Source organism: Harmonia axyridis, chromosome 1 (genome assembly GCF_914767665.1).
Source record: "Harmonia axyridis chromosome 1, icHarAxyr1.1, whole genome shotgun sequence".
Taxonomy (NCBI): Eukaryota; Metazoa; Arthropoda; class Insecta; order Coleoptera; family Coccinellidae; genus Harmonia; species Harmonia axyridis.
The window spans coordinates 53393486-53405744 of NC_059501.1; the positions used below are offsets into that span (position 1 = coordinate 53393486).

At 35.6% G+C, this 12259-nt stretch overlaps 1 protein-coding gene across 1 annotated transcript; it reads right to left on the minus strand.

The window, feature by feature from the left end:
* Window positions 1-8173: 8173 nt before the first annotated feature.
* LOC123671931 (secreted RxLR effector protein 161-like) lies at window positions 8174-8644 on the minus strand. The gene has a single exon (XM_045605835.1). The coding sequence runs from the start codon at window positions 8642-8644 to the stop codon at window positions 8174-8176; it is 471 nt and encodes a 156-aa protein (XP_045461791.1).
* Between the last annotated feature and the right edge of the window lie 3615 nt (window positions 8645-12259).

Sequence of the window (12259 nt, forward strand, 5' to 3'; positions counted from 1 at the left end):
CTCTCACTGAATCATAGTCCATTCGATGGTCAACTGATCTTACATGTTCTGCCAGTGCACATATCTTTCTAGGATTCTTAATGTCGCTAATATGTTGGGTTATTCTTCTTTTTAGTTGTTGGGATGTTTGTCCGATATACACCTCATCACAATTTTGACAGGGTATTCTGTATCATTTTGCGCATGCGCCAACACATAATCCAACAGAGCTTTTTGGCGCAAAGGTAAACGATCACGGGCAGAGAAATGAGGGAAGGCACACATACTGCCATTAGAGGTCTTCCCCCCCAGTTTTCCGACGGCTTACACTTAGGGCAGGTCTGAACAGTGGAACCCGGACGACCACACTTGAAACAGTACTTATTTTTGGTCATCTTACAATCCCTAGCAGCATGACCCGGTTGCTTACAATTCCAGCAAGTCATTAGTGCACTTACCTCAGCCGAAGAAGTTCTTACATCAGCAGAAGAAGTACTCACATCAACAGAAAAGGCAGAAGGTTGTTCTGCATATACGTATGTCAGATCAGGTTCCATCAGAGAGCTCCTATTTCGTGGAGGAGGTACGAAGGATTCGATGGATTCCTTGCGAGCCTCAAGTTGTCTTCCGATATCCAACAGTTGCGAAATCGAGGTGATGTTAGTCAAACCTAACTGACTCTGGTAAAAGGGTGAGATATTACGAAGAAGGATTCTCAGTCGAGCATCCTCATTAACTGGTACAGTAAGACGTTTGAACATAGTGTCCATCATTGCCAGATACAAACCGATGCTTTCATCAGGACCTTGTGTTCGGCGTTTAATCTCATCGAAAAGTTTCTCGTTATAATTGGGAGGGAGAAATTGCTTTCGCAATTCTTCAACTAGCTGAGACCACGTTGACAAGGTGGACCGGACAGATCGGAACCAGATAAGAGCCTTACCCACAAATAGATCGCTAGCAGACAAGAACAACTGCTCCTCTGTAACGTTCCGGGAAATACATAATTCCTCAACATTTTCAAGGAAAGAACTCAGGGAGCATTTAGAATTATCTCCACTAAATTTGACAATATTCCACTTAGCTACTGATACTGAAGGTATCTTACATTGGGGAGCCAAAGCTGTAGTAGTGGTCCGGAGAACTATATCACTAACTGTGACATCATCCGATTCAGATTCCGAATCAGATATACCAGCTGTATCCATCAGCATGCTCAATTCCAGAGGTGACTGAGTTTGCAGCGATAATCTCTTATATTTCCTAGCTCGCGATCCTAATTCCGCCTGTAATTCAATTATTTTCGCTAAATATCCTGACCGAAGAACCTGTTCTTCTTCTGAGAGAGCTTGAGATCTTTCCGCTCGCTTAAACAAATGTACCAAGCGTGTAGACGTCTTCAGAAAAGATGGACTTTTCTCATCACCCGAAAAGTCTAATAATTCTCTCTGAAATAACGAAATCGAGTTTTCTATCACCTTTGAGTCATCTTCGAACTGAAATGGATATGGTGGATATTTGGCTTTAATTCCCGACTTTTCTAACCTCAAATAACCTCTAAGACTCTTTCTCATCTCAACAACCGTATTCACGTTACCTACACCTCTTACAGCTAACTCATAACTTAATTCATCTTTATCAAGACGATTCACGTCCATTCGACCCTCCATACTTGACAAAATACTAAAAACACTATCTTACCTAACCTCAAAAATACAAAATATTGGCAGCGCCATTAATTACAACGGAAATCGACACTACAGAAAAAATTGATAACAAGGTAGATTTGAAAACTAACGGAATACGAAAAATATCAATAATAACGACAAGACCGATCAACCACTGCAAGTCAGATAGAATAGACTTCCCCCACGTTGGGCGCCAATTTGTGACGTGTCGACCTTGAGTAAGCCGGTCACAAGGCTAAAATTCGGCTCGCGACTACACTCAGTGAAGATGGGAGTGAGTTCTTCAAAATTAGATGGACGTTAATAATGGGCGCCAGGTAGAGATATGCCTGTCTTGAGAATAACTCGCGTACTCCTCTACCAGAGTAGCAATAAAACAAATCACTCAAGTCAAACGTTTAATAAAATTAAAATTTCTGCAGTGGTTGATAATAAAAAAAATAATGAAAAAGAATTCTCTAAATTACCAAGAGCCAGAAGGGCTTCCCAAAAACTTTACCTAATACTAACAAATGCCAGAAGGGCTTCCTATAAACTATAATCAACATAAAAAGCCAGAAGGGCTCTCTATAACCTATAATACCTAACCTAATCCTGACAACAGAATCCTAAATCAGCCTACACTCGGCTTAGGCTTAACCTCAAACTTCAGTACCGAAACTGAAAAATAAACAGAGTTCGAAAACTCCAACTAGATAATAAACCAGACAAATAACCAAATCAAACAAAAAGATTAACTTCAACCACAGATCCTGAAGGAATATACAAATACAGTGGTTGTAATAACTGGCTGGTATGAAATAGCAGGTTGAATAAAGTGATGATAAATTCCAGTTACAAATCCTGAAGGGATACACAAGTATTATAGTTGTTAAAATAAATGGCCAGTTAGTGAAGTGCACCTCACCGCAAACTGTTTACAATGTCGACAGTATATAACAAGCATGAAACAACCTTTATTCAATATATCTAAATATAACTATCAATGGATAGAAAATTAATAATATAACCGTTAACTCCTATTCAAATGACAGATTTACTATCAGTACAATAAATCGTTACTTCCAACACTAAATCTCAATACAATACTCTTAAAGCCAGTGCAAGCACCGGTTACCTGATCAATATTGAAGGTTGACACCAAATCTAACGGTGAGATCTCTATACGTAGAATGTACCATCTACTCGAGCTACACCATATGTCAGCAATATACTATGTACTCGAACTGTACCATATATCAGAATGTATCATACATCAGAACTGCACCAGAAATTCACCACCATACACCAGAAAATAATACCATAAACTCCAACCGTACTATACACCAGACTTAGAATTCTTGAACGTAACCAGGCACTAGGATGCTCAAAAATCTCCAGGCACTAGGATTCCAAACAATTATCCAGGCACTAGGACCCTAATAAAATACTATAAGATATTGTTCACAAACTGAAACGGAATTTATACCTCTCAGTTGTTGTTCGAGGGAAAAGGATCTTCTTGATATTCCTCTTGTAAGTTCAACAGTTATTCGAACTAATCGGCGGGAAGTGAATCCTAATAAAACAGAAATTTCAGACAACAGTTCAAGATATAGAAATTATATCATATCTCTCAGATCTTCAGAGTAAATTCAATTCAATACAAGAGATGGGCCTTGTGGAAGAAAATTTTTATAATCACGTATAAAACGTATTTCCCAGAAATATTCACAATACCATAAACCATACGGGGAATTATCCAAATTGGAGAAATAATCGCCTATAACAAGGATGATTCTAGATCATATATTCTCCAAATTTGGTCAATTTTTTCCAAAAGCCTTTTCTCGAAATTATCACAAATCGCCGATAACCTCTATTTGACAATCATTCATAACCACAGAAAATACCAGTTGTCAAACGAAACTTCCCACACAGAAGAAAAGTAATACAAGAAATCCAGAAATTATAAAATATTTCCCCACGGTAATGATAATCGACCTCATTTATCCGGAAATAAGTGTTCCATAATAAATTGAAATTTAAATTAATACGGAACATTCCGAGTTGAATTCACAATCAACCTGCAGAGGGCGTAGTACCAACCGAAATATCCAATGGTGTAAATTGAACCGTTACAAAATAGTCTTTAATACAATAACGTCTTTAATATTCATCAATTCCCTATCACACACTTCTTTATTCTCTTGATAATTCTTTTGAAAAAACTTTCTTCACTCATCTGACAACTGCGTAAAAACGAAAGGGGTAGGGTTAGGTCGGTTTCATAGAACATCATAGATCTTCAACTGACATTCGAGAACATAGAACTTGATGAGTCCAACAATTCACTCTCACTAAATTGGTTTGAATGTATTAGATATGAATAAATGTTACTTATATTCTCTATATCCTTTCTGTAGTTCATGGAATTTTCATGTCGCTTAATGTGAACCATCTCTAGGAAACATCTTTTCCTCATATTCTCCTCGTACTCTAAAACTCTCACTGAATCATAGTCCATTCGATGGTCAACTGATCTTACATGTTCTGCCAGTGCACATATCTTTCTAGGATTCTTAATGTCGCTAATATGTTGGGTTATTCTTCTTTTTAGTTGTTGGGATGTTTGTCCGATATACACCTCATCACAATTTTGACAGGGTATTCTGTACACAACACAGCTTTTCTTTTCAGTTTCTATCCCATCTTTCAAATTACTATAAAGTCTCTTTAATTTAAATTCAGTTCTAGGTATCACTTTGATATTATCAGTTTTTAATAAGTTTATTAAGGATTTTGTCATTACATTAATCAGTGGAATGGAAGTAAATATAATTCTCTGGTCTAAATTGGTGGATGCGATTTCATCGTTATTCTGTGGCTGTCCAGAATTCGATGAATTGTGTATCAATTTCTTTAAGAGGTTCTTGGAGTAACCATTTTCAAGCATCAACTGATATAATATTTTCATATTCTTCTCCTTCAGAGTCGGGTGTGATATACTTTGTATACGATTCTTATTTTATCTCGATTTATACACCATTAGTTCATCATGGTTGTCACCAGAGGGACCAATGCGCTGTCCGTATATAGTGATATATTTCACGTATGATAGGAAGCCCGGTATATATCCCACGTATGCTAGGAAGCCTGGATTATCTCACGTTTTTTAGGATATCCGTTTTATCTATTACAGCTACTTAAGTTGACTGATATCTTTTGTCTTAGAATTGGATCCAGGGCCGCACCGCCTGCACGGAGTAAGTGAGCAGGGCCTAGGAACGTGGAGTCTTTAGAGGCTCCGCAGACATCTCGGTCCCATAAAATTTTGGTCTTTCATTCATGAATTATATTTTAAGAATATATTTCACCCACCTATTTTATGAAATTTAAATTATTGATTCATGAATATAGATCTCGAAAATAACCAAGTGATGAAGCACTTAAATTGCAGTAAGCAAAAGTTCGTCCTTCTTCTTCTTTATGTGCCGTCTCCTTTAAGAAGGTTGGCTATCATCATGGCGATTTTTATCCTTGAAGTTGCGGATCTGAACAATTCAACAGAGCTACTGTTGTACCACTGCCTTAGGTTGTTCAACAAGGAGATGCGTCTTCTTCCTATACTTCTTTTACCCTGTATTTTCCCCTGTATAATGGTTTGCAACAGCGTATACCTCTCCCCTCTCATCACGTGGCCCAGATACTGGAATTTTCTGATCTTGACTGTGTCGACAATTTCCTTCTCCTTTCCCATTCTTCTCAACACCTCCTTGTTCGTTGTTCTGCTCACCCAGCTTATTCTGAGGATTCTTCGATATGTCCACATCTCGAATGCTTCCAGCTTATCGGTGTCGCATTTCTTAAGCGTCCAGGCCTCCATCCCATATAGCAGTACTGGAAATACGTAGCATTTAAGCATTCTGATTTTAAGATGTAGACTGAGATCTGTTCTGGTTAATGCATTCCTCATTTTATTGAACACTGTTTTAGCCATTCCGATCCTTGATCTTATTTCCTGTGAACAATCATTATTGTTATTCACAATTGTTCCCAAGTACTTGTATTTGCAGACTTTTTCCACTGGCTCTCCTTTGATCCATAATGTTTCTCGCTGTTGTTGGTGTTTTGCGATCGTCATGAATGAGAAAAGTTCGTCCAGGCCAGGTCAATAGGGTAGCTAGTCTTGAAATCCTTGAGATTGAAAACTAGTTGATATTTGGATAAACTCGTGCAAAATTGTGTAGCGAACAGACTTTCAGGTTTCATCTTATCTTACTAAGTTGCTGGTCACCGGATAAAAATTTTTAAGATTTTGTGCGAATTGTTGCGAAACATAGGTAGGGGGAGATCTTACTTACTTGTGTGAAATGAAACATTTTTTTCGATATTCTTCCTCTTTTCTAATCGAAACTTTCAAATTTGTTAAGTGCATATTTTTCCGAAAATTAATCAATGCAGTTTCTGATAGGAGAACCTTCATACCTTCAAATTTCATGAATTAGTCTTAAAGTATACTCGAATTTCAAAACAGTAACATAATTTTATGGAACTTGCCTGTAAAACTCGGAATGGGTTTTTTCTGTATGGCCCATAAACCTAGCAATTTGTTCCATCTCATTAGAACCCATTGTCATTAATTGAAGTGTTGTTGCTATGTGCTTTCTAAATTTTGTTGATCTCAATAATTTTGGTTCTTTTGCCCCACAATTTTCAGCCAAACATCTTATAACTTTCGTTCCCGCCATCCATTTGTCCACAGAATTCGGATTTGCGAATAAATATGGATTTGAGATTGGTACTACGCTGGAAGTTGTCCTGATATTCAGCAAACAGGCTATATATTTTTGCATTTTTGGAGAAAATAAGATCGGTACTGGTTTCGATCCCTTTCCACCGGTTACAACTCGTTTGAATTTTTTACTCAGTACTTTTTCAGCTGTGGTCAGTGACTCCGTGAAAGCTTCTTGATCTAATCTGTGATTTTCTTTTTTATATGTTTCTATTTTCAGATACTGTACATCGCCCACTCTTTTTCTGTTAAACATAACAGTGTGAGCGAGTACACATTCTGTTAGAATTTTGTAATTCCTTATATCTTTATTGTTCTTCAGTCCTTCGTAAGCTTTGGTAGCTAGGTCATCAATGTATGTTTGAAATAGTTGTATATCAGTGGCAATTGAACTGATGTTTCCCATTGTTTTTCTTTGAGAGTTTTTAAAGCTAAACTTGAAATTTCATTACACCAGTGGCCTTCTATCAACTTCCTCAAATCTTTTATATCTGTCTTCTTGGTATCCCTATCATAGCTTTTTATGTTAGGTAGTTTTTTTTTCCACGATGATTTTAAATGCAATATTGCAAATTAATTTCAGATTGGTCCCCATGTGCAATGCCAATGACGGTGCGTTGAAACTTTTGTTATTATCATCATATCCACTTATTATTTTGGTAGCTGATATCAAGGTACCGAACATTTCAGGTTTCAGTAAATCGAAGAAACTATTTTTCTCATAATCCATCGTTTGGATTGTGATAAGCAATCTTGCCATTTCTCTCACTTTATTTGACACCACACTGCCTGCGATTTGCTGCCTTTTATGTTCAGCCAAAAGGCTTTCTCCATAAAGGCAAATTAACGGGTCTGTTTTTGCTACCTCGCTAATTTTATCAGCTCGCATATTGTCGAAAACTTCTTTTTTCATTCGAGACGCCTTGATATATTCGTCGTTCTTCGACATTACTGATGTCATGAATGTTTGGGATTTTGATGCACAGTTTTTGCCAGCATTTTTCAAATCAATAGGTTTACTTTTGCAGATCTTCAAATGCTTGTATCAGAGGTTTTTACTATAATGCCCCAGAAAGAAGGTGCAAGGAAAATATTCTCACTCGGAAGAAGTCGTTTTGAATTTTCATAACTTGCTTGAGATAAATGTGTTTGTATTTTTTGAGGTCGTAAAATAAAAGTAGATGAGCTACGTCAAACGTTATTTATTATATCTCCAGATACAATTTTGGGAGAAAATAGTTTTTGGAAAGTAAAAGCCGTTACAATGCTTAAAATGGCGGTTACAACCATAATCTCACGATCACAGAGCATCTACCTCTGTCAAAAAATAAGTTCATAGAAACATTTCTTCTTTTATAAACTGAGAAACATAATATCTTAATACTCCCACTTTTTGAAAGTTTAAAAAGAAAGTAGGAAATATCTTTCAAATACATGAAATAATTCATTCTACATTGATTTCATTCTTCTCCTTCATGCCGATTAGTTTTCTCAAATTCAGGAAACTTGTCCTTGGTAGAGCCTTCGTTAGTATATCTGCTTGCTGTTGTTTGGTTGAGACATAAATTGGTTCTATCTCACCGTCTTGACATTTTTCTCGTACGAAGTGAAATTGGATGTCAACATGTTTAGTTCTTTTATGGAACTCAGGGTTATGTATTAGTTTGATGGCACTCTGGTTGTCGACGTTCAGAGAAGTTGCCATACTCATATTTTCTCCAATATCACTCAGCTATCTGCGAATCCAAATCGCTTCCTTCGTTGCCTGACATGCTGCAACATATTCTGCTTCAGTCGTCGAAAGCGTTACAGCTTGTTGTCGTTTACTCGACCAGGTTACATCACCGTTAGAGAGTTTGAAAATGTATCCAGTGGTCGACTTACGAGTATCTTCATCACTGGCATAGTCTGAATCACTAAATCCAGAAAGTTGGAGTTTATCCTCTCTTGAATAGTAAATTCCAAGTTCACTCGTACTTTTTAAATACCTTATAATTCTTTTTACTGCATTCCAATGAGTCTTAGATGGAGCATTTAAATAACGACTTGCCACTCCCACTGAATATGCAATATCGGGACGTGACACTACTGCAGCAAACATTAGAGAACCTACAGCCTCTCTGTATGGTATGTTGGTAAGTTCTCCATTTATATTCTCTACTTTAGTCAAAATTGTATGTGGATCTGCTGGAACATCCACCATTTTAGAATCATCTTGTCCAAATTTCTTTACAATTTGTTTAATATACCTGCTTTGACTAATAAAAATAGAGCCATCATTCTTTCGATTAATTTCGAGTCCAACGAAACAATTCGGATTGTCATTTCTTGTCATTTCAAAATTCTCTACGAGTTCATGCAATACGTTGTCAATTGCTGTGAGATTTTGTGACATTATTAGTCCATCATCAACGTACAATATAAGTATTACTTATGGCGGTTACAACCATAGTCTCACGATCACAGAGCATCTACCTCTGTCAAAAAATAAGTTCATAGAAACATTTCTTCTTTTATAAACTGAGAAACATAATATCTTAATAGCATTACTCTTTCAACATTTATAAGCATCCATTATTCGATTATTCGAATAATTCATTCAAACAAATATTCATGCTTGATTATTCATGAGTAGTCATGAATACGATGCGACGTAGTATAATCGTTTTGGTGTTTTGCCTCTCGCCATATACGCTCTATTATTAGTGTGACGTCACAAACCGCCATTTTTGGTTCTCCTGTCAGTGTTCCAAACAAATAAATTTTCCTTCAAATTAGTACGGTCTCGTTGAAGGAATTGGCTTATTTTCATAAATAAGAGTATTTGAGGAACGCTTTCAGTATTAATTGATAGACAGAAGGAACGAGGTTGATACCGAGGTTGATACAGTAACTTTGAATCCTGTATCATTCCCCAGATTTTGTAAAAAGCCGTGTTTATTAGTTGAACCACAAGTTCGAACTTACGGCATTAATCCCGTTCCTTTTGTCTATCAATTAATAGTAAAATCGTTCCTTAAAAAATCTTATTTATCGAAATAAGCCAATTTTTTCAACGACAACGTACTAATTTGAATGACAATTTGTTTGTTTGAATTCCGAACACTGACAGGAGAACTAAAATGGCAGTGTGTGACGTCATCACTGATAGAGCGTATTGCGATTATAACACAGTAACGTAATTGGACGTTCGTCAAAAAAAATAAAAGTCAAGCTCAGTGGAATGTCATTGAATTTTGCAAAAGGCAGCGCTACGATTATAGTTCAATTAATAAATAAGAAATTAAAAATTTAATTTATATTTTGATTAGACGAACCTCTTCACTCGACGTATTTCGCGAAACACCAGTCGAGTTGCGCGGTGTATAATCGAATATTTTCTGTGCTCTTATGATATAAATGTTTATTCAATGAATATTAAAAAAATATTCAATGATTATTCAGTTCATACTTATTCGAATATTCTACTCAAAAAACCTAGTCACCCATGATTGGACAAGATCTTCTTTGAGATCTAGCAAAAAATATGCATAAATATTTAACAGATCTATTTAACGAACAGGTAATATTGAACAAAGTTTACTATAATCTGATGCATAAATGAAAAAACGTTCGTTATTCCTGGAAAAGTCGGGAGTATTCTGGTTTTACCGAAAAAATTGTCCTATTTTTATAATCAAATTGTCGTTTGGTAAATACAGAGATTTTTTTTATCACATGATAATGTACAAAATACAATAGATCATTAAATAGACGCAGTTAAACCTTCGCTGGGACAATATAATCTACATAGACCCTTTAGAGGTCTAGAGGTACAAAAAGAATGATCGAGCGGATTCTGAGAACATTAAATTTATCAAGAATACACTTCGCGATCAATTAGGTATACGGAATTTTCAAAAAACTTTGTTTTCTGATTCAGTTTTGTTAGGGAAGGATGTTACTTCAGTCGATGTGTGTACATTTTAAGACCATAGATTTTAAAGAATATAAAATTCGTCGGTTCGCAATTCAGAATACATAAAACAATATTTTACCACTGAAATAGAGCAATGTCTAGAAATAGCAATGCATACGGAATATGAAGGCAAGGTTACATTTTCGAATGTAGAATCTTATATCATTATTATTAGAACTCTTTATTGCTAAATTTATATGTTAGAATCTTATATTCTATTTTTATATTTTTTCATTGATGACATCCAAATTTTATTGATTTTTCTTTGGCTGAATACCTTTTTCTACTACTATTAAATGAATAATTTTAATTCAATTGTATCTATGAATTTCAATATTATGATATGTAATTTCCAGTAATGTCAATATTAATGAGACGATTTGTCCGTAGTGAATCACAAAACCTTGCTTTAATCATTCCTGAATAGTGAGTCAAGTGATCATTCAAACTTTCATTCGTAACTTCATAAATATCCAACTACTCACCGAATAATCAGTGAATACTCAACTATTCACTGATTATTCATGAATAGAAAAGTAGTCATTGATTATTCAACTATTCAGTGAATACTCGACTATTCACTGATTATTCATGAATAGAAAAGTAGTCATTGATTATTCAACTATTCAGTGAATACTCGACTATTCACTGATTATTCATGAATAGAAAAGTAGTCATTGATTATTCAACTATTCAGTGAATACTCGACTATTCACTGATTATTCATGAATAGAAAAGTAGTCATTGATTATTCAACTATTCAGTGAATATTCATGATTATTCGAATAATGCAAAATGCAATTATTCGAATAATTATTCAATGATTATTCGAATATTCAAATCATTCATTCATGATTCCCAGCCCTAATTCCTATACCCTACACAGGCGCGGATCCACGGGGGGGGAACTGGGGGAACGTTCCCCCCCCAAATGGCCAGGGCACCTCTTAAATTTTGCCGTCCCTCCTAGAATTTGACATACTAAGGCTCGAATAATTACAAGATCATCAAGGATTTCACCTTCAATACATTTTTAATACCCATTTTAATGAACGGCAAAAAAAATGACTTCCCAAAATGGCGGAAGTGTCTGGGATCCACATTTTGAGTATCTAAAAGTTCCACCCCCAAAAGTGGGGCCTGGATCCGCGCCTGACCCTACAATACGAAAGTATTGAGAGGTTTATACCACGTGACTTTCCGCGTATCAGTCAAACAGTAAATTCCCTTTCATTTCCCTTCTGGGCTCACGCGATGACAAAACTCTGTACGGCGTATAAAGTTGTACATTCACATTATATTCTATCTTTTTTACATGCATATAAGTATAGGGCAGCACTATAGGAGTATTTATTCAAGAATCGGATGTTCAGCTTTTGATAAAACTTTTTGTATAATATTTTTATGTGAAAATTCATTGAAAAGAAAGATTTTGCGGAAAGTATATATCAAGGAAATATATTTATTCTTCAATAAAAAAGTCATGGAATTTTCCATTTTCCATTCCAAAAAAAATTGAATAAGGACTTTCCCCAATGACGAACGAAATAGTGAAAAACTCCTATAAATCGATGGTCTCTAGCGTGAATTGAACCGTTTCTATTTTTGAACTGTCTAGACCCCTCTTAAGTATGTTCCACAAATTTTCAAACTGAGTACTCCCAGAACAATCGTGGTGAAATAAAAACCAATTATCTAAATCAAAAATATCCTGGGAGGCATATAGAGGAAATGGTCTGGTCAATACTTACTGAAATGGTTTCCAATATATCGTTGAAAATTTGGTGCGTTTCAGGATCTTGACAATAAGATTATCTTAGTTTAAGTTACCACTATATGAGATAATAGTTATTTATATGA

What these genes read in the sequence shown, in the direction of transcription:
- LOC123671931 (XM_045605835.1), bottom strand. Translation starts at nt 8,644, where the DNA reads ATGGTGGATGTTCCAGCAGATCCACATACAATTTTGACTAAAGTAGAG.